Raw genomic sequence first — 24,233 nt, forward strand, 5'->3', positions numbered from 1 at the left:
TAATGTTGGTGCCCAGATACCATTGTTTGCCTGGTTAACTCAGAAAAACATTCTTGTGATTGTGATTATATATGTAATATGTAATTTTTAATTTACACAAAAATAGGAATTAATATTAAATTATTAGGTGCTATAAGGATAGGCTGGGGACTATATTCTGAGGAAGAAAGAAAAATATAAAAAGCTTCAATAAAAAATAACAACTAGGGGCCAGCCCGGTGGTGTGGTGGTTAGGTTTGCATGCTTCGCTTCGGTGGCCTGGGGTTTGCAGGTTCAGATCCTGGGTGCAGACCTACGCACGGCTCATCAAGCTATGTTGTGGCACTGTCCCACATACAAAATAGAGGAAGCTTGGCATGGATGTTAGCTCAGGGACAATCTTCCTCACTAAAAAAAAATAAAATAAAATAACTACAAGTAGTTGTTAATAGGATTTTTTTTTCAAAGTTGGGACTTGTTTTAACCATGGGGATCATTGAGAAATGAACATAATCTCTATATATCCCCCATGAGATATGTGGTAGAAATGGATTTCAAAAAAGTCAAACAATTTAGGGAAAATGCTACACTTTGGAAATAACCCGAAACAGATGAACTGATTTTTTTCACACAGTTGTTTGGGTTTTTTTTATTTACTTGCTGGTCATTTTTCTTTGTTCGTTTTTCTGTCAACAGATGGTAAACTTCCTGGTCTTGGCAAATAAAGGGAATTTCTCATGCTAGACCTCTGACTTTCTTTCTAAAGACTGTTTGCCACACAGTGTGCTATGTGCTTATAATCAAGAATCAAAAGAGATATAGATACTTGAACCTAATGCTCTTTTCCCTTAGGAACAAGATCATGGTGTTGGACGGACAGGAACAGTGAATAGCGTTGGAAGTAATCAGTCTATTCCCAGTATGTCCATCAGTGCCAGTAGCCAAAGCAGTAGTGTTAACAGTCTTCCAGATGCCTCAGATGACAAGAGTGAACTAGACATGATGGAGGGAGACCACACGGTGATGTCTAATAGTTCTGTCATCCATTTAAAACCTGTGAGTATTTGGATTTCAGTGAAAAAAAAGTTTGACTTTGGTAAATAATTTTCTTCATCTGATTTGTTTAAGGGGAGATTTTCTTTGATGTGTCAGAAGTTTGGAACATTTTTGGGTAACTTATTCTAAAATGGCAGTAGGCTTAATTCCCAATGTAATGTCTGCATTTGGAAAACTAATGTTTTGAAACTACAGAAAGGATATTTTTTAAATCTTAGAAGAAATAAATACAGAAAAACTATATAATGTAATATTTGAAGTTATTTAGATGGAAAATAAAATATTTAAAAATAATGAGTATACACATGAAATTCATGATAACAGTTGTCTCTGGGAAATGAGAGAAAGGGTTAGAATGGGTGATGATCAAAAGTGACTTCTGCATTATCCGTAATGTTTACAGCTTTAAATAAAACTGAGTGTAATTGTGGAAAATTATAAATTCTAGGTTTAGGAAATATGAATGTTTGCTACATTATTCTTTGCAATTTCAAGTGCGAAATTTAAAATTTTCTTGAAAATATTTGAAGATCAGGTAACTCCTTTAAGCAAATTAATAGGAATGCTTCCTTTTTAACTTCACAGCTTGCAGTATGACCTAAAAAGTTATTAGGCATAATAGCTTAAAGATGGAACTAACCCAAGTGTTCATTAACAGATGAATGAATAAACAAAATGTGGTGTAAACATCTAACGGAATATTATTCAGCTATAAGAAGGAATGAAATTCTGATACATGAATGAACCTTGAAAACATTATGCTAAGTGATATAAGCCAGGTGCAAAAAGACAAGTATTGTATAATTCCACTTACATGAAATATCTACAATAGGCAAATTCGTAGAGACAGAATGTAGATTAGAGGTTACCAGGGGGCTGAGTGGAGGATGAAATGGAGATTCTTTTGTTAATGGATACAGAGTTTCCGTTTGGGGTGATGAAAAAGTTTTGGAAATAGTGGCAATGGCTGCACAACATTGAGAATGTAATTAACACCACTGAATTGTACACTTAAAAGTGGTTAAAATGGTAAATTTTATATTATATATATTTGAACACACACAGAGAAAAAGTCATTGGGAATAAGATTTAGTTAAATCGTAGTGTTATTCAGGGCAAAATCGTGTTTAATTTTTATATTCTTAGACAATAGAATCATCAGTAAAAAAGATTATTCACACATTTAGTTGGTTGCTACTTAATTGACTTCCTCTTAAGTAAATGAACTAAGGAAAGACGTTAGTTCTTAAAGTTTTTACAACTGTTTTTGATTATTTTTGACAAGTGGCAGAAGTATTATAAAGATATTTTTAAGCTATAACATTGTTTCTAAAACCCAAGAGCCTTAGAGTAATTTTATTACTGCTCTTTAAAATTCTGCTGTGTATTTCATCATCTTTGTTTTAAGTTATATTAAAGCTTTTCAATTTTGCATATAATAATGAGTAGGATATAAATCTAGTCTTACATATTTCCTTAACCTGAATCTATGTGCTGTTTCATACACTGAAGAAATAACGTCTCCTGATTCTAATTATGTCAAAAATGAAACGTCAGCATTCCTAATTTCTGTTTGCTTTTTGCTTTTTAAAATTATGTCTTTGAGATTTATTGATCAAGTTGTCTTTAAACTTTGTCTTGAAAGTTCAAACAAACTGTGTTTGTTCACCTCAGATAGTATTGTCTCTTTCTTTGCCTAGGAGGAAGAAAATTACAGAGAAGAGGGAGATCCTAGAACAAGAGCATCAGATCCACAATCTCCGCCCCAAGTATCTCGTCATAAATCACACTACCGTAATCGAGAACACTTTGCTACTATACGGACGGCGTCACTGGTATGTACTTCCCTTTGAATTAAAAATATATTTTTCTTGTTGGACCTTGGCATCACTACTCAAGTATCTCTTATTTTTTTGTATTTGGGGTTTTTTTTGCCAAACATTCATTTAACATTTAAGTCCTATTATGAGAACGATATTATACAAAGCCCTCTAAAAGGGCTTAAACTAATCATATTATTAAACTAATAATATCTTCAAGACATAACTAAAAGGTTAGAATATATTTAAATGCTTAAGAGGACTACAAGGTGCTAAATGAGAATTCAGATTACTTTTGATTCATGGCATAAAGGAAGAATTTATAAAACAAATGGTTTGAGCCTTTAATAAACAGTCAGTTTTAGGCACAGAGTGGGAGAAGAAATGTTATTTCCACATAAGAATTGATAATAAGGAAATACAGAGGCTAACCAAAATGAGGGGAGGTGTTTGGGAATGGCTGGTAATCCACTTTGATACACTCAAAATATAGTTCTTCTGACTTCCCAAATAATAATTTGTGCATTATTTGTCCATTACAAGGGTGTTGTTATAGTAGGGTGCTTATAACCCTGATCAGTCAGATAAGTAGGACCAAAACATGATAAAGGTTACTAGGGATAGAAAGAAATTACTTTAAGATGTCATAATAAAAGTAGGCTATTAGGAAATATGACAGAAAGAAAAAAGATATGGGTGTTATCTGAGTTATCACCTACATAAGCAGATTTTATAAATCCCGTGCTATGACCCATGAATCTGTATGACGTGTGGGGTCAAGAATGCTATCCTACACCGTAAGTCAGGTCATTCCTACTATTCTGCAACATGTAAATAACTCTTTAAACAAAGCAGTGGCAAAAATTGCTTAATTTTTTCATCACTATTTTAACAACTACCAAAAGGGGCCAGCTCATGGGAAAACATCTTCGTGAGTTGGTATATATTAAATGTTTCCCAAGCAAGTCTTCTGTCCCAAATTTTGGCCCCCTCAAATTAATTAAGGGCACTTAAGTTATGGATTTAGAAAACTTAAGATCCATATCCTTAAACCCAGTAGTTCATTTATTTCAAATGAAACATTCAGAGAGTATGTAGATTTATGTACAAATATAAGCATAACTATATTACTTGATATAATTACCATATATCATAACTAAGTCTGTAACTTATGCCTTGGATTTTTTTTTATACAATAAATTGCACAGATCTTAGGTATTTAATTTGAAAAGGTTTTACAATGGTACACACGTATGTTAGCTGGCACCTAAAAAAACAAGATAAGTAAAATTTTTTGTCATCACAGAAAGTTCTCTTTATACCCCTCTTTAGTCACTTCTCTACTTCCATGACCATCACTTTCTGTTTCTTCACTGTTGTTAATTTTAACTGTTTTTAGATTTCATATAAATGGAATCACAAAGAATGTACTCTTTTTTTTTTTTTTTGAGGAAGATTAGCCCTGAGCTAACATCTACTGCCAATCCTCCTCTTTTTGCTAAGGAAGACTGCCCCTAAGCTAACATCCATGCTCATCTTCCTCTACTTAATATTTGGGATGCCTACCACAGCATGGCTGGACAGATGGTACATAGGTCCGCACCCAGAATCCCAACCAGCACACCCTGGGCCCCCGAAGTGGAATGTGCAAACTTAACTGCTGCGCCACCGGACTGGCCCCAGAATGTACTCTTTTACATCTGGCTTATTCTGTTCAGCTTAATGTTTTTGAGATTCATCCATTCTTCTATTGATGAACATTTGGTTTGATTCTTATTTGGGGCTATTACACATATGGTTGCTATAAAAATTTTTGTACAAGTCTTTATATGAACATGATTTTTAAAATTTTTTTATGATAAATACCTAAGGGTAGAATTGCTGAGTCATAGGATATATGTATGTTTAGCTTCATAAGAAGCTGTCAGACAGTTTTCCAAAATGGTTGTACCATTTCACATGCTCTTAGAAATGTGTAAGAGTTCCATTTGGTCCATATCCTCTCCATCATTTGGTGTTGTCATTTTTTTATTTTAGCCATTCTAATGGGTGTGAAATGGAATCTCATACTGGGTTTTTTTACACCCTAATAAGCACCTTTTCATGTGCTTATTGTCTGTTCATATATGTTCTTTAGTGAAGTGTCTCTTCGAGACTTTTGCCTGATTTCTTATTCAGATGTTCTGTTCGTCTTTTTAGTATTGATCTGTAGGAGCTCTTTATATAGTCTGGATACAAGTTTTATGTCATATATATGTTGCAAATGTTTTTTCTCCATCTGAATTACCTATTCTTTTTCTTACTGTTGTCTTGATGAGAAATTAAAATTTTTTACTTTTAAAATCCAATTTAAACAACTCAATTAAAAAATGGGTAAAGGACTTGAATAAACATTTCTCCAGAGAAGATATACAAATGGCCAATAAGCACATGAAAAGATGCCCAACATCATTAGTCATTAGGGAAACGCAAGTCAAAACCACAATGAGACACCACCTAAAACCCACTGGGATGGCTATTAAAAAAAAAAAGGAAAATAACAAGTGTTGGAGAGCATTTGGAGAAATTGGAAATCCTGTATATTGCTGGTAAGAATGTAAAGATTCAGCTGCTATGGAAAACAGCTGATGATTCCTCAAAGTGTTAAACAGAACTACCACATGACCCAGCAATTCTACCCCTAGGTATATGCCCAAAAGAATTGAAAACAGATACTCAAACAAGTACATTTACACACGTGTTCATAGCAGCACTATTCACAATAGCCAAAAGGTACAAACAACCTTTTATACCATCAACGGATGAATGGATAAATAAATTATGGTGTATGGATACACTGGAATATTATTCAGCTATAAAAAGGAATGAAGTACTGATACATACTATACAATGTGGATGAACCTTGAAAACATGCTAAATGAAAGAAACCAGACACAAAAGGTCACACATTATATGACTCTGTTTATATGAATATCCAGAATAGATAAATCTGTAGAGACAGAAAAGAGATTGGTGGTTACCAGAAGGCAGGCATGGGGAGCAACTGCTTAACAGATACAGGGTTTTCTTCTGAAGTGATAAAAATGTTTTGTAGCAATGAGGTGTTGGTTGCATAACATCATGAATATACTAAATGCTACTGAGTTGTTCACTTTAAAATGATTAATTTTATATTATGTGAATTTCACCTCAATTGAAAAATCTAATTTATACATTTTTGTCTTTATAGTCAGTGTTTTTTTGTCTTGCCCAAGAAATATTTGCCTACTCCAAGGTCATGAAGATGTTCTATGTTTTCTTCTGTTTTATGATTCTGGGTTTTATATTAAGGTCAAATGATTCTTTTCAAATTAATTTTTGTGTATAGAGTGATATAGGAGTCAAGGTTTGTTTATTTTTGATAACAGAGAACCAGTTGTTTCAGTAGGGTTTGTTAAAAACACTCTCCTTTCCTCTTTGAATTAACTTGACTTTTTGGTAGAAAATCAATTGACTGAATGTGCGTGGGTCTCTTTCTAGATTGTATTCTGTTCCTTTGATTTATTCAGCTTATCGTTACACCATTATCACACTGTTTTGATTACTGAAGTATATGTCTTCCAACTTTTTTTTCCCTCAAGATTATTTTGGCTATTCTAGGTCCTTTACAAATTCCCATATAAATTTTACAACCAACTTGTCTGTTTCTTTAAAAGACCTGCTGGAAATTTAATTGGAAACTGTGAACTTGGATCTCTTATATTAATCGCTCACTTAGTTAATAGTAGAGTGGTCTAAAATGCTTTTGAAGGAAAAATGTTTTGCTTTATTCTTTTCTCTCCTGGTTTGCCTGTCTAGGTTACGAGGCAAATGCAGGAACACGAGCAGGACTCTGAGCTTAGAGAACAGATGTCTGGCTATAAGAGAATGAGGCGGCAACATCAAAAGCAGCTGATGACTCTGGAAAATAAGCTAAAGGCTGAGATGGATGAACATCGCCTCAGATTAGACAAAGATCTTGAAACTCAACGTAACAATTTTGCTGCAGAAATGGAGAAACTTATCAAGAAACATCAGGCTGCTATGGAAAAAGAGGTGGCTGATTCAGTATTATTAATTTATTTATTCTAGCTTGTGACCATCACAGAATTAACCAAGATGGCATTTTAATGTTAGGGTATCCGTTCCCAAGAACCAAGAAAATTGGGGAAAGGGAGAAACAGTTATATAATGTGTATAATAGTAAGTACCGTGTCTGGGAACTAGCACACATGGGATCATTTCCTGACACTTGGTAGTTTTATAGTGTCACAATGGGTAAGTTGTTCAACTTTTCTAGACCTCGGGTACCCTGCTTATCTGAGTAGTTTGAGAACTCACCTATCATTAGGTGATTTAGGTCTCAAAAAATAATTCATGGTTCTTTTCTCTGGGTATTTTTTGGAAATCTTCCTTAAATTTATAGCAGCATTTTTATATTAGAATAATTGAAGATTACTGTAATATATACAGAGTATATTAGAGATTGTAAATTAAGAGAGATTCAGATTTATCCCACTTGTTTATTTACAAATAAGGGTCGTTCTACTCCATGATAAAGGTAGATTTTTAAGGATTCTTGTTATATGAAACCTTTTCTTCTAATGTTTTTGCTGTCCAAATAGTTCATTTTATTTTAATAGTCATGTTTGTCCGTTAAAATGTAAGCTTCTCAATAAATTCACACAATATCATCAAATATGTCTGGCTAGTCCACATTGAGACCTTATTTGTCATACCTACCCTGTTCACTCTTTCCCCCAAAAAATGAAGAACCACCCTCTCACAGTAGAGAATTTGGCAAAATAATTTATGGTGTAAATAAATATTTAATTTTGAAATTATTTGGTAAAAGAATGTCCAAATATTTAGAATCCTGTTGGGCATTGTATAGTATTTTTAATAACTTGGAAAGAGGTAGATAGTAACATATTTAGGAAAGTAATTCATGAAACAGGATGTGCAATATGCTTATCATTTTGGTTGAAATATATCTATGCGCACAGAAAAAATTAGGAAGGGTGTGCACCAAAATGTTTATATTGGTTATCTCTGGGTGCTAAAGTCATTTGAGATTTTTCTTCTTTGTGTTTTTCTGTATATCCTAAATGTTCTACGATGAATATATATTGTATATATAATCAGAAATAATACAGTATGATACATATATCTAGTATTTAACATTTTCGTATTATTTAATATGTAAATTAGAGGCCAGGGTTTAATATGAAGATGAAAATATGTATTATTTAATACACAAGTCAATCTAGATAAAAGATCATGATCTAATTATATTTATGGATAAATGTGTGTTTTGTTTTACTGCGAGGAAGGCATACTCTTGCTAAATGAAAAAGAAAAGATAAAAACATTTTGACCCTGTGAAAGATCATTTTATACTTTTTATTTTTTTTTAGGAAGATTAGCCCTGAGCTAACTGCTGCCAATCCTCCTCTTTTCACTGAGGAAGACTGGCCCTGAGCTAACATCCATGCCCATCTTCCTCTACTTTATATGTGGGATGCCTACCACAGCATGGTGTGCCAAGTGGTGCCATGTCCGCACCCAGGATCTGAACTGGTGAACCCCGGGCTGCCGAAGCGGAACGTGGGCACTTAACCACTGTGCTACTAGGCCAGCCCCAAAGATCAACATTTTAAAGATGAGCTCCAGGGTCCAGCCCCGTGGCCAACTGGTTAAGTTTGAGCGCTCTGCTTCAGCGGCCCAGGGTTTCGCCAGTTCAAATACTGGGCGCAGACATGGCACTGCTCATCATGCGGTGCTGAGGCCGCGTCCCACATGACACAACTAGAGGGACCCACAACTGAAAATACACAACTACGTACGGGGGGCTTTGGGGAGAAAAAGGGAAAATAAAATCTTTTTAAAGATGAGCTCCATTTCACTGGTTCTCTGAAATTCAAATACTAAAGACGCTGAGTAGCACTTATTAATAATTTGTTGGATATTATTATTTTGATAATGCTTATACTGATTTTATGTTCTTTGGGGAAAAAGGGCATCCTTGGTGATGTTTATTAAACTCTGCTTTGAATATATCTACTTAAGTAATTTGATACATTTCAAAAATTTTCTGTAGGCCAAAGTCATGGCCAATGAGGAGAAAAAATTTCAGCAACATATTCAGGCCCAACAGAAGAAAGAACTGAATAGCTTTTTGGAGTCCCAGAAAAGAGAATATAAACTTCGAAAAGAACAGCTTAAAGAGGTACTTTTTTATAAAAATTTTCAAGCCAGTTATTTGCTTATTGATTATATTTGATGTTGATCAACTCATAGAACCATTAGGATAAATTTTTCTTTTGTTGTTTGTGGGCGCCTAAATGTAAGGGGTTGGATTGAAGACGTTGATGATAATCAGTTACTCTTCGGTGGACTGAGATCAATGACTCTTCAGTGGACTGAGATCCTCATTTAAGCAGGATCTAAAAAGTATATAAATATAAATTATTTTATTTATAATAGCTTTTCTATGCACTTGTTAAGTAACTGACTCACTAGAAATAAAAATATTTGAGCTGTGAAAAAAAGCCATGCATTTCTTTCTTTAAAAGTGAGCCATACCTTCTTACTTTTGACTCAGAAGATTACAATAATATGTTGTTATTCCGCTTTTAACATAGAGTAAGGCTAAGAGGCATATTTGCTCATCACATTTTCTGTAGTAGGAGAACATACTGATTATTTTTCAGTTTATATCCCCTCTTACAGACTGATTGAAGTTTTTAATCCATGTAATTAATTATTAGCACACTGGTAAATTAATTGATCTTGATAAAATAACAGTAATCTCTTTGATATTAATGCTTTAGTATGTGTAAGAATTTGCCTTATAATCAGATATGTAAGTCCTATAATGGACCTATTGGTGGCACAGAGATTGCTATATATACCCTGCCAAGTGAGCTTCATTGATAAGATTTTTCCAACTCTAAAGGGTGTAACCTGCAGTGGATTCCCATGACTGTAATACAAAGCCAGACTCTACACTGGAACGTTGGGTTTGAAAAGATTGTTAATAAGATTCCAACTGTAAATAAATATCCAACAAAATGCAGTTCTATAGTTCCATTTCCTAGTGAAATAAGATTTTAGTTTTATGGATGTATTGGTTTAGATAATCCTTTAGGCATATAATTTGTAGTCCAACTAATAAATTCATCTTCTTTTAGAAGCCAGATTTGTGTGTGTATGTGTGTGTGTGTTCATTTAGAATAATGATTCTCAGTATAGAGGAAGGGACATAATAGAGTCTTGGTGAGGAAGTTCCATGGCAGAAGATTTTGAAAAAGATACCCGCGTGATTCTCTATGTATGTACCTGTGTTATCCCTCTCTCTTCCCATAGTGTGTGTACACGTACACCCTTAAGGTGAGAACTACTAATTTATGTGCTTTTTATTTTTATATGTTTGAATATTTTGTGGACTAAAGTTATAAAGAATTGGTTTCCTTCTTGAATAACAGAGGAAGAACCATAAGGATAGTAGTCTCTGAAAAGTCATCTTATACCTAGAAAAGATGGCTTATTTATGTTCTGTGCAATGTTGATGCTTTTTAGGTTGAAAATATACTAGTATTAATTAGCATCCTAGGGTTTGCCTCATTGAGTATATCATCAATGTTCTCATCTTGCCCAATATAAATGCATTTTCATGTAGGTAGTTTGTGAGATGATATTTAAAATGCTGTAGAAAAGCATTGGTTTTTATTTGTTCAGTGATTATTAATGCTGAAGATTAAGTACCATTCATAAAGAAGGTCTCTATTCTCCCATGGTTTTGTTGATTTTACATTTAATTTCCAATTCTTTCATATTGAGTCCATCTGTAATTTTGCCGAAAACTTAGTATTTAGAATGTTGAAAACCAAGAAGTGAGACATAACTGTATTTTAACCCTGATTTTAATTCACATATGATGTCAACCTGAAAGCACTGCCTTCTGTCTTGGGAAGGATTTAAAGAAAGATGTGTTTTATTTACCAATCATTGTGTGCTTTTGCAGCTAGGCACCATCATAAATATAGCTATGCAAAGCTAAAAGGTATGCATGTTTTCTAGTGTGCTTTTCCCTTTTCCTGTCCTACTTCATGGGTAACTCAAGAAAAAGGAAAATATTACCTACCTCCTTAAAGTCATTGCCCTGCCTGAGCATTAGAGAGGACACAAATTAAGTACTTTTATTAAATTTAATAGATAACAAATGGTATATTCATGTAGTTAATTTTTATGTATTTTGAACTGAGTTGTTTTCTGTGTCGTCAGGAGCTGAATGAAAATCAGAGCACCCCAAAAAAAGAAAAACAGGAGTGGCTTTCAAAGCAGAAGGAGAATATACAGCATTTCCAAGCAGAAGAGGAGGCTAATCTTCTTCGACGTCAGAGACAATACCTAGAGCTAGAATGCCGTCGCTTCAAGAGAAGAATGTTACTTGGGCGCCATAACTTGGAGCAGGACCTCGTCAGGGAGGTGTGTATGAATGATGTGAAATCAGAACCTTTCTTGAAAATGTGTCTGTCACATCCTAGCATCAGGGCCTTTGCCATTGTACTTCCTTTTGCCTAAATCCTTCTTCCCCAGATATCTACACGGCTTGCTTTCCTTCATGTCTCTCCTCAAATGTCACTTTCTCAGAAATGCCTTCCCTGATCACCAAATCCTTCTCCCTTCTTCACACATTCTTCTTTACACTTCTCTCTGTTAAACTCACACAGTTTTTTTGGGGAAGTCTCTCTCCCCCACTAGAATGGAAACGATATGAAGTCACAGATTTTGTTCAGGCCTTTATATCTAGTGTCTGGCCCATAGTAGGCATTCAATAAATATTTATTAAATAAATATTTAATATTTAATAAATACTAAATTCATGAATGAAAGAAGTATTCATTTTTAAATTTAAGAAAATTGATTGGATAATATATACCTTTTGATCTGAAATAGGTGTCATGAAGTGTGTTACCATTTAACACATTTCTTTTTTTTTTTAAGATTTTATTTTTCCTTTTTCTCCCCAAAGCCCCCCAGTACATAATTGTGTATATTTTTTTATTTGTGGGTCCTTCTAGCTGTGGCATGTGGGATGCCGCCTCATCATGGCTTGATGAGCAGTGCCATGTCTGCGCCCAGGATTCGAACCGGCAAAACCCCAGGCCGCCAAAGCAGAGCTCGCAAACTTAACCACCCAGCCACAGGGCCGGCCCCTAACACATTTCTATAATCGTGTAGTTATTAATTGGATGAATGTAGAAACTCTTATGCCAATGAAAACAATTGTTGTCATTATCAGGGATACCTGTGAGCATAGATAAATTTACTTCTAAGAGTCACTTAAGATGAGTTTCAAATATAGCATAATTGTGCAAATTCTATAATAATTAAAGAAATTAAAATTAAAACAGTTGCATTAATTTGATAAGAGCAATTTAAAAGATTGATAACATCGAGTCCTGGTAGTGACATGGAGCAATGAGCAGTGTTGGTAAGAGTACAAATTGATGCTGCCCTTTTGGAGCATAATTCAACAGTAGCTTTTAAAATTTAATATGCACGTATGCTTCTGCCAATCAAATTGACTTCTAGAACTCTATCCTAAAGAAATGATGACATGATTATATGATCATCATGCGTATTTACTGAAAATTTGTTTATAAAGCAAAAAATTGAAAAATTATGATACTGCAGAGGAGAAGCTTACTATGCAACTTCAAAAAAAAATCTATATGTACTGATCTGGGTATATGTCCATTATATCGTTAGATGAAGAAAGCACATTACATTCCTGTAATGTATATTGTTATTCAGTTTTTAAAACTGTGTGTTTTTGTATACTACATGTGTCACAGTAAGCATGGGGAAGGTTGGGAAGCATTTGCACCAAACAATTGGCCTCTGGAGAAGGGGTTTGCAGAGCCAAAGGGGGCAAGTTTGACTTCTGCATTGTGTGTGTGTGTGTATTGTACACTTGTTCTTTTTTAATCTGAAAGAAAGAATAAGAACATATAGTGAATATCATGTGCTAGGTATTATTCTGAGAACTTTCCATTTATGAACTCATTTTATCCTCACATTAAATCTATAAAATAGCTGTATTATTATCTCCATTTGAGAAGTGATGCAACTGAAGCACAGAGAGTTTAAATAACCCAAGAACGTACTGCTCATAAGTAGCAGAGCCAGGATTTAGAATACAGGCAGCCTAGCTCTAGAGTCCAACCACTGCACTATACTAGGTTTACTGCATGTAATAGAATTAAATAGTCTACTCTGAAGAAATTCAAAGGATAACTTAGGAGCCCTCTTCAAATACAAGACTAGGAAGCAATAAATAAAAGAAGGAAGGACATTAAGCCTTTTGAGATAGATTTGGTATATCTTAAACTTATTACATAAAATAGTATTAACGAATAGTAAATGAAGAGGATAAGGAAATTTGTGCTAGTAATTGCCCATTTACTACCCATTTATGATTAAAAGTCATAAAACTCTAATTTTTATTATACAACCATTGAATCAGAGGATTATATCTGTTTCCTGGGTATTATATTTCTTAGGATTCTTTTTTCCTGGCAATGTACAGCAGCAAATTATACCTTTGTCTTTTGTGTTATGGATTAGGAGTTAAATAAAAGGCAGACGCAAAAGGATTTAGAGCATGCCATGCTACTGCGACAGCATGAATCCATGCAAGAACTGGAGTTCCGCCACCTCAACACAATTCAGAAGATGCGATGTGAGTTGATCAGGTTGCAGCATCAAACTGAGCTCACTAACCAGCTGGAATATAATAAGCGAAGAGAACGAGAACTAAGGCGAAAGCATGTCATGGAGGTTCGACAACAGCCTAAGAGCCTGAAGGTATCTTTAGCTTAAGCTTCTCGACAAAGGGGAAAAGGGATAAAAGGCATCCACATAAACAGTAAAAATCTAAGACAGCTGTCTGTCATAAAGAAATTGAATAAACTTTTTTTTTTTTCGTTTTAAGATGTTTGGTTAGTTTTAATGTGGAGTGTCTGTAGCTACAGACTTTTGCTTATCTATTTCTCAGCAGAACACCAGAAAATGGCCAAAACTTTTAACTGTGGGAATTGCCATAAGTAAGAATCAAAATTCTTAATTTTAAACGTACCCACATATCCCATGCTAATATTATAGTCTGCATGTCTACATACTAACCAGTTGGCTTCTCTCTGTTGTTCTAAATAATACAGTTTTGGAATCTTATTTGCTCTAAATGTATTTTATATCCAAAAAAGACAGTAAGTTCTTAATAATTACAGAATCCAGTGATTGAAAAATGTCTTTTTACCTCCCTCCCTTCATTGTCTAGACTAATCCTAAGAGCAATAGTGGAATCATCACAGTGTTACTCCCATTCTGCTTATTTCCCTTGTGTGCTCGGTAGTGTAGGTAAGACCATGGTATAGGTAGTTGGGATATATATTTTTCCAATTAACACATGAGAGTGGAGCAAGTTGTTACATGCCCTCCCTCAAACAAATAAGGGAAGACAAGTGTTGGTGGTATATAATAACAAAGGACTTTAAATTTTGTATTTGTTTTGAATAGAGAAATTTATTCACGTTATAAAATTTGAAAGATGCCAAAGTATATTATAAAGTTAAAGGTTTCCCTCTCTCCCTTGTCCCTCCAGCCTCCTGTTCCAGCCCTCCACCACAGTCAACCAGAGTTAACAATTCCAAGAAATTTTCAAATTTTATAACTTGTAAAAGATTGAAGGAGTATAATCACATGAATCTTAATAAAGAAAAACAAAACCACCCACTATATAGTCATCCATAGTAGTTGCTCGTTTAATCCATACATTTCTCCACATTTTAAACTTTTGTTTATATCCAATAAGGCCCAGATCCCACAGTATTTTCTTTTTTTTCTTTCTTTCTTTCTTTTTTTTTTTTTTCTGGTGAAGAAGATTGGCTCTGAGCTAACATCTGTGACAATCTTCCTCTATTTTGTATGTGGGACACTGCCACTGCATGGCTTGATGAGCAGTGCATAGGTCCACGCCTGGGATCTAGACCTGTAAACTCTGGGCCACTGAAGCGGAGTGCACGAGCTTAATAACTATGCCACCAGGCCAGCCCCACAGTATTTTCTTTTTAAAACCTGCCTCCCTTTTAAAACTATTTGACGATAAACTGTGAAACTGTTCTTGGTCTTACCTGAATAACTGTTCTGGAGTGAAGTGAAATTCATTCATAGAGGTAACCTGTGTCAAAATCTAGAAGCTACACTACACCTTATGGTATCCCCAATTACTACACACTCCGTTCAAACAAATGTCCTGAACAGGAAGCAAAGTTAAGATCTTTTACCCTTTCCTTGTGAACCTGAGTAAAATTTCACTTTGCTCTACCTTCAAAACAGCTTATTAACATCACTTACAGAGTAGCTTATGTTGACTACCCAGATAACCTTTTAGTCATTACTTAGAAAAATTTGAACTCATAATGATTTCTCTGATTTATTTTGTCTTTGGAGTGGTAAGCTATATACTCTTCTGGCTATAGAATAGACAGTTTCCCACCAAAAGATTTTGAAAACAGGTCTGTGAAATTAATTATGGTTTTAAATTCAGCAGCACCTAGAAGTAAGCCAAATGAAAGCTTGTTAGTTTTCTATAATCATACCATGAATCTGACATACTGCACTTCTCTGGGGCTTGAGATAGATTGTTGTTTGATGTTGAACCCTTTCTTTCTATTTCCTGTTGTTGGAGCCTTTTCAGTTTGAAAGCTTGTAAACACTAGTCTTATTTTCACAGATACTGTACAAAAAGTGAGGAGAAAAATAATGTTTCACAAATGGTCGGGCTTTTAATAAAATGCCTCCTTCTGATGACAAATGAACTCAAGATTTTCCATAAAGGAAATTATTCTGTTACTTTAGTAGAAACGAAAATCACCATGTTCTTCTTAGTTATGTATATCTATCTACTTTGCTCAATTTGAACAAAACAGACTAGATTTTAACACCAAGTCATCCCATTTTTATTTACCTGAGTAATAGTTGCCTCTTGCATCTTTCTCCAAGACTTTAAAGGGGTATGAAGGCTTAAGTTTGAGCACTTACGTGAGTTGACTAGGATTTGTGGGGGTTTGGGTACCATTTCTGTGGGATGGATTGGGTAAACAAAAACCTGTTTCTTCATCTGCCATCCAGATGATGCCTTGTCAGTGTGAAATGAGTAGAAACAACTGTAACTTACATTCATCTTGACTCATTTGAGTCAAATATTGAGGGATATAGTTTATTCTTGGCATAAATATTACTCTTCTTATTGAAGAAAAAATTTTCTATATGAGGAAATGGATGTTAGCCAAACCTATTGTGGTAATGATTTTACCATAGAAGCAAATCATACCATCGTGCTGTACACCTGAAACAGTGATGTATGTGAATTATTTTTCGGTAAAATTGGGGAAAAAAATCAGTAAGTGGAAAAAATTTTTTTCAAGTTCTTTTTTCTCGTTAGGCTAATGATATGGAATGATTACAGTTTTCTTGGTACAATATTTTAAAAAATAAAAACGTATGAAAGAATAGTGACTGTTATACAGAGGCAGAAGGAATATCTAAATTTCATTGTTTCTTTCCTGGCTAACTTAGAAGAATTTTGTTAACCAAGGATAATATTTAAGAGTGGTGCTACTAAGCATAGGTAAACCGAGAGTTTCTCTTTCTAGCTAAACATTTCTTGACCCTTCACAGAATAAAGGTATATGACTATGACCTAGTGCCTCGGTTGGTGTAAAATATGAAAAGGGTATATTTGATGATGTAGTGTGGCAGGGGAGGTGAACAACTTCTTCCTTGGCAAGTGTGCTACTTTGGTCATATATATATTTCTTACACACTGAATCAGTCAACTAATTAATATCTGGCACTATTTATATTAAGGTAAAATAATTTCAGCTCTGTGTCTGCCTTAGTGTAGTAAATGAATATATTCTCACTTGTGGGCTTGATCAATATACCTTATTAGAAATATATCTCATCTTATTAAATTTAGTGAAAGCTGAATTCATAGAATACCTAACTTGTGATTAACTGAAAACTAAAGCCAAAATGCCTCTGTCTCTGAACTCAAATTATTTTATCTCAGAAATATTGTAGTTTATGTTTGTTATTATCATCCCAAGAAGGCTTGTCCCCTCCCTTGCCCCATAACTCTTGTTTGACCTTTGAAAGATTAGTTAACTTGATTGACTTTCAAGTTTTTGTTTGTTTTGGTGCTAAAGAGTAAGCCATTACTAAGTATGTTTCTACCTAGTTTTATTTCCTTAAGGAAAAGACAATCGTAATAACAGTTACTAATACCCTACTTTTATAGGGTCATAGACTATGTAGTTAGACTTTAGATGGTCATTAAAAGAAAGTGAAGCAAAGTGTCTCAGATAAGGAATAGAGTACATATGCTTATTTTCTGCCTCCGAGATCTGATCAAATATTGTCTGGTCAATAACGTGCGTTTATATCTACTACGCTTAATGCACGAGAAGAAACTTAATTTTCTGTCATCAATATACACTGTAATCAAGGCAAATTTTAATATTTACTCATCACTAAATTTACTAGCAAAATAATGAGTATTGCTTGAAGTCCTGTGATATAGGAGGTTCTTGATATTCTAATGTTTTAAATTAGAATTTTTATTATAAAAGTGCATAGAATCCAATGGTTTGGCCCAATAGCCAAGTGCAAAAGTAGCTACAACCTTATGATTTGACCTTTTTGTTTTTCTTCTCCCTTTCTCCTAGTAGCCTTTATTTTCCTGTAAGCATAAGGTATACCAAATGCCATATGTTAATAGTTATACATCTATTTTTTTTCTTCCCAGTCTAAAGAACTCCAAATAAAAAAGCAATTTCAGGACACCTGCAAAATCCAAACCCGACAGTACAAAGCATTAAGAAATCACCTACTGGAGACTACACCAAAGAGTGAGCACAAAGCTGTTTTGAAACGGCTCAAGGAGGAGCAGACCCGGAAGTTAGCCATCTTGGCTGAGCAGTATGATCACAGCATTAATGAAATGCTCTCCACACAAGCCGTGAGTTTGTTTTATTTAGGCAAAACAAATTTAGTGCCCCTTTCCTTCCACTACCTAAGTGAAATCCCAACAATTAAAACACTTAATTGGAAATTATAGCTTTTCTGCAGCTTGGGAAATAGTGGTGGTCCATATTCTTCCTGCTCTCGAAGCAGGCATGATGTATATAGAATTCATATTGATACGTTTTAGACATGAGGTTCTAAATAGGCTCTCCACCAGCGCCTCTCAGGTGTTACCACATATCCCATTAGGTTATGAAGATTAGAGTAGCAGCTTTGTTAATAAGCAGTGGGAAAAAAGTACTACTGTATTGGGAATCCAAATGGTCACATTTGAGTACAAATACAAAATATTTTCTAAATAAGTTTGGCAAACTTTTTCTTAAAGGGCCAGATAGTGAATATTTTAGGCTTTGTGGTCCAGGAGGCAAAATTGAGGATATTATGTGGGTCCTTATATAGCCATTTAAAATGTAATCATTTCAAAATGTAAAAACCATTTTTAACTAAAGGGCTATTAAAAAAAACCAGACAGCTGCCCAGATTTGGCCCATAGGCTGTAGTTTGCTGGCCTTTTCTGTAATTATTTCCATTGGAGAGAAGAGGTTCAGAGTCTTATATCACCTAATCAGATTCTGGATTTTTCTTAAGAAAAATATGATTATTTAGGCATCATCCAAATAGCTTATGATAGTGTTATCTTCATAATACCATCATTGGTTATACTGTGCCTTCCTTTTTCGGATATGTTTACTTCCAAGATACAAAAGAGAACAGTTGTTTATCCTACAAAAGAATAGTCTCTCTTCTCTCACACCTCCTCCTTTCCATAGGTATGAATAGATAGCTCACAGTGGGATATATCTGTTCTCTTCCTTTCAGCTGCGTTTGGATGAAGCACAGGAGGCAGAGTGCCAAGTTTTGAAGATGCAGCTGCAGCAGGAACTGGAGCTGTTGAATGCATATCAGAGCAAAATCAAGATGCAAGCCGAGGCACAACATGATCGGGAGCTTCGGGAGCTTGAACAGAGGGTCTCCCTCCGCAGGGCACTCTTAGAACAAAAGGTATAAGTAATAGAAGGAAGGTAATTGTGCTGGTATTTGCTTTCATCAGAAGCATTTTGTAAATATGTTTTTATATCGACAGAGCTGGCATGAGATTGTTTCCACAGTACCCTATTTCCTTAAATTCTAGTTTTGGTAGTGTTTTTCTTTTTCTTTAAAATTATTGATTCAATAATGAACTTTATAATTAATGAGTTCTAAACATCAAGGGAATATAAAAAAGCAGTAATTGCTAGAGGAAGGATATGGGGTTATGCAAAGACAGTTGAATTGTGAGAGAGTAGCTCTGGCTCCATGTTCCTCACTTCTTTTATGTACCTAAGCTCAACCTAAGGAGATTGGAGAAAATGTTACTTCTGGATGTATCTTATTCTTTTTTTTTTTTTTGCTTATTCTTTGATAGACATATTAAAGAATAGAGCTAGGACCCCCAAATTCATTTCCATCCTTCAAGGCACTAAAGCTCTGTGTGTGTGTGTGTGTGTGTGTGTGTGTGTGTGTGTATTTGTGTGTTTTGATGAAAGGGTGGTAGGCAGAAGATTTTGAGAGAAGGAGAGGAAAGGCATTTATTGTGAAAAGTAGTAGAGTATCAGTTGTATCCAGAATTCAGAACTATGTTCCAGAATTCCTAAGCCATAAGTTCTCAACAGCTAGTATAGTCTTAGGTCCATTGTTCCATTATAAGATAATACTTGCCTAATGGTATTACCTGTTAAAAGTTGTCATTGTTTCTGGACTGTTGGCCCATAGATTTTTCTCTATTTCCCGTAGTTTTTATGATGAAAATAGAATGCCTTATTAAATTAAAAAATATACTCTTTAAAAGCCCTCCTAAATAATGTTACTATGTCTCTGACACAGCTGAATTTATTACTGACTTCTTTGAAAGGTACTTGCCTCTAAAAATTACCTCAATTATGTTCTCATTCAAGATGGGAAAGATAGAAACATATAAATTTTGAGAAAAATCTAGTTTGTCCCATGTATAGATTTCATGTCTGATTCCAACTTCCATATTTAAAATTCAATCTAAAGTTCTGTGTCTTATGCTTCAAAATTATCACTAAAAGGAAAGCTCTCTATAGTGTTTCAGGAATAGTGTTGTGAGAGAAATATTGGTACTATTCAAGTATATTTGTATTTTTAGCTCCACCTAGTGGTTCCGAGTTAAACAATGCTAATTAATATTAGATATTGTCTTATTTCAGTACAGTCGTGTGCCGCTTAATAATGGGGATACATTCTGAGAAATGCATCCTTAGGTGATCCTGTCATTGTTTGAGCATCATAGAGTGTACTTACACAAACCTAGATGGTATAGCCTACTACATGGGCTATATGGTACTGATCTTATGGGAGCACCATCTTAGATGTGGTCCATTGTTGACTAAGATATTGTTATGTGGTGCATGACTATTTAGGAACCAAAGTCTATGTGTTCTACAAAGCCTAGGAAAATGTGAGCATAAAACTGGTACCCATTGGTGAGGGTGCAGTGGCATTCTCATACATTGTTAATGCATTTTGGAAAGCAATTTGGAAGTATATATTGAGCTAAGACTTTGAGAATTTTCTCTAAGGAAAAGAAATCCAAAATATAGAAAAAACATACATAAGATTATTTAGTATTAAAAATAATAAAAGAACAATAGGATGATAAATCTATAGTGCTTTGAGTTGCTACTTGATTTTTAGGACTAATGCTTACATTTTAAGTGAAGTACATGACTGTAAAGCAGTTAGGGGTCAGTTGACAACTACCAAGGCCATGTATCCTCTTTATAAAAACTTTGAAAAATCATAACAGCTGTATTTTCTGCACTTTGTGTGTACTGGTTGTACAGATAAGAAATAGTCATCTGAAAATAGAGGTGGAACCAGAGTGAATGTTAGTTGTTTCTAGATGAATAATTCTGTTTGAAGATTGCTTTAAGCCTCCAAATGAACCAAGAATTGTTCCTTTAGGTTGAGACACCAACCAAGTAAGCCTCACTTGACTCACATGAAGTCTTATGACAACTTTTCTCATACTTCATTTACATTAAAATTTCAGCAAGATGACAATATAACTATAAATGTTAAATTCCATGCAAATTTCATACATGCATGCAGTATTTCCAAAGCATAAATGGACTTGTTTTGTTTTATCATTTCATTTAATTTTCTCTCAATATTTCACTCAATACCAACAACATGGTTGGTAGTTTTTAACTTAGAATTGGCAATTGGAACACCTTACAGGACCTTTCTTTGTGGAACTGAAAATATCCCCACAAAAATATTACATTTGATTTCAAAGAAGGTAGGTTGAGAGAGCCTCTCAAAAGTCTTAATTATGGTAACTCTTATCTACTCAGTGAGACTGTGTTTCGAATTTGCAGTAATAACAGGTTTTAAAAGAAATGGGGGATTAATGTAATCTAGCACAAATCTTAGTTTTTATTTTTATTTAATTCAAAAATGTTCTGGGGCTGGCCCCGTGGCCGAGTGGTTAAGTTCGCGCGCTCTGCTGCAGGCGGCCCAGTGTTTCGTTGGTTCGAATCCTGGGCGCGGACATGGCACTGCTCATCAAACCACGCTGAGGCAGCGTCCCACATGCCACAACTAGAAGGACCCACAACAAAGAATATACAACTATGTACTGGGGGACTTTGGGGAGAAAAAGGAAAAAAAATAAAATCTTTAAAACAAAAAAAATGTTCTGAGTTTCTTAAATCACAAAACTAATCAGCAAACAAAATTGAGGCAATACTTACTAGATAAAAAATTGATAAGCGTTAATTTGTTTAATATTTTTATCGTGAGTTTACTTTAGCTAATATACAAGGCATGCAGATCCATTTTATGCTCAGCACATTCCCATCATTTATTAGATCCCTCAAATTAAAATAAATGCTTTTAATGAATGAAGTTTGAAATTTTAAGTATAAAATATTTAAAAATTTTGAAGTTCTTTGAATCTTTAGAGATATGTAAATGTAATTTTATGTGAATTAGGTATTTTATATATAGATATTAAAAGAGTGGGAAAATTATTTTACAAAAACACCATCATTTTTTTAAAACTTGGCAAATATAGAGAAACATAAATAGAAATTGAAATGTCTTTAATCCCACCACTCAGAAATCACCACAGTTAACAATTTGATGTCCTTCCCTCAGAAGAAGCATCTATGTCTGAGTTCTCCTTCAGTCTTCATATGAAATGCCCTCTCTAAACCGCTGTAACAGATTAGTACTTAAAACTTTCAATAATTTTCAAACTCTTCTTACTGGAGTCCATTCTGGCTTATTTGTAATTCCCCAAACACTTATTTTGTCATTTTTCCATGCCTTTGCACATTCCCTCTGCTGAAAATATCTTTCCCTCCTCTTGTCTTCCTTCAGAATCCTGTCTCTGCCACCTCTGAGAAGGCTTCTTTGCCCTAATCTCCCTCCCCTATAGAGTGAATAACTCCATCCCTTTGTTTTTCTGCTACAACCTTATAAATCTTTTATAACGTCTTATCAGATTCTGCTGCAATTTTTTATTTGCATGTTTTGCATGCTAAACTGTGTATTTTTTTAAAGGCCACTTTAAAAACTTGATGCATAAAAACTAAATGTATTTGTTGAGCTAGATTTCTGCAAAGAGCAATGACTACTGGCTTAAGTCCTTAAACATCTTGAAACCTGATTATTTTAATGCTCCTTTATAAGTTCTCTTTATTTCCTACTTTTTAAAAACTTTTTATCATGGAAACTTTCAAACATACGCAAAATAGGAAGAATTAGTGCATGAAATCCCCAAGTACTCATCACCCAACTTCAACAGTTATCAATATTTTGCTAATTTTTTCTTACTGATTCTTCCACTCCACACACACAGCTTTTGGGGGGAGCAGGAGGTAGGAGAGAGTACCTGGAGTATTTTTGATTTGATTGGGATTTGAAGCAAATCCCAGTATAACATCATTTCACTCCTAAATGTAAATTTTTGACTTTAGCACGACTATAATTCCATCGTGATGTCTAACAAAATGAATAATAAATGTTTAATATTATCTAATACTCAGCCCATGCCTAAATTTCCCCTTTTATCTCAAAAATGTCTTCTTTAAAAAGTTGGCTCATTTGGATTGGGGCCCAAACAAGGTCCAGACATTAGATTTGGTTAATTGCCTTTTAAGTCTTTTAGTCTGTAATAGGCCCTCCTCCTTGCCCTTCCCCTCTCCTGCCCCTTTTTTAAAAATTGTGTGTTGGATCATTTGCCCTGTAGGAATTCTCACATTCTGGATTTGGCTCACTGCATCTTCATGGTGTCTTTTAATGTATTCCTCTCTCTTTTATTTCATATTTCCTATAAACTGGTAATTAGATCTAGAGGCATGATTATATTTAGATTTAATTTTTTCTTTTATTTTAAAAAATTTTTGCAAGGAATTTTCATAAGGGTTACTGTGTATTTTCTTTTGCATCACATCAAGAGATATATAATGTCAAATTGTCCCACTTTTAAGTGATATTAATATTGATCAGCAGGTTCAGATATTTTCAATCTGATCATTCATAAAAAAGTTCTCCATCAACTTTTGTTTTCATTGTCTATTATCTTTATTTATAATGTATTTTCTTATATTACAAATAATTTATGTACAGTCAACTATATTTATTTGTAATACCTTCCAGTTTTCCAGAACTGATTATGATGGCTACCCAACCACTAAATAAAGTCTCCTAACTTTTTAATGAAAACTTTATAGTTTTTGTTTGTTTTTTACTTAAGGCTTTGGTCCATCTAGAATATGGTATAAGATGGGGTTCCATTTTTATTTCCTTCCAGATGGTTGGCCAGTTGTGTGTGTGTTATTTCTTTAAAAATCCATCTTTTTCCCATTGAATTAATTGCTGCTTTTGTCCTGCATTAAAACCTTACAAACTGAGATCTTCATTCTTTTTCTGTTTCACTAATTGTCTATTCCTGCACCAATACCATATTTATTTTATTAGAGTGACATTATGGTATGTCTGATAAGGCTGGTTTGCCCTCACCCATTTTCTTTCTCATTCAACTTTTCTCCTAATGGATTTAGTAGCCATTGATGATGATTGCCTTGATTTAATTAGAGGTTATTACCTTTGCTTTTAAGATTTGATTTCACACATTTAAAAAATATAAATTATGTATGATTCTTTTGTACATCTCTTTGATGTTTAAATGTA

General features: G+C 34.2%; 1 protein-coding gene across 4 annotated transcripts in view; it reads left to right on the top strand.

Moving 5' to 3' along the window:
• The window catches only part of TAOK1 (TAO kinase 1), a 149,784-nt gene that overhangs the window by 116,960 nt on the left and 8,591 nt on the right, over positions 1–24,233 (top strand). For all 4 annotated transcript variants that reach the window (XM_023651621.2, XM_023651622.2, XM_070225687.1 and 1 more), the window contains 8 exon segments: positions 832–1,035; positions 2,736–2,870; positions 6,693–6,929; positions 8,974–9,102; positions 11,160–11,363; positions 13,509–13,748; positions 17,752–17,964; positions 18,849–19,031. In XM_023651621.2, the coding sequence (XP_023507389.1) occupies positions 832–1,035; positions 2,736–2,870; positions 6,693–6,929; positions 8,974–9,102; positions 11,160–11,363; positions 13,509–13,748; positions 17,752–17,964; positions 18,849–19,031 (1,545 nt within the window).

This window comes from Equus caballus, chromosome 11, assembly GCF_041296265.1.
Source record: "Equus caballus isolate H_3958 breed thoroughbred chromosome 11, TB-T2T, whole genome shotgun sequence".
Classification (NCBI taxonomy): domain Eukaryota; kingdom Metazoa; phylum Chordata; class Mammalia; order Perissodactyla; family Equidae; genus Equus; species Equus caballus.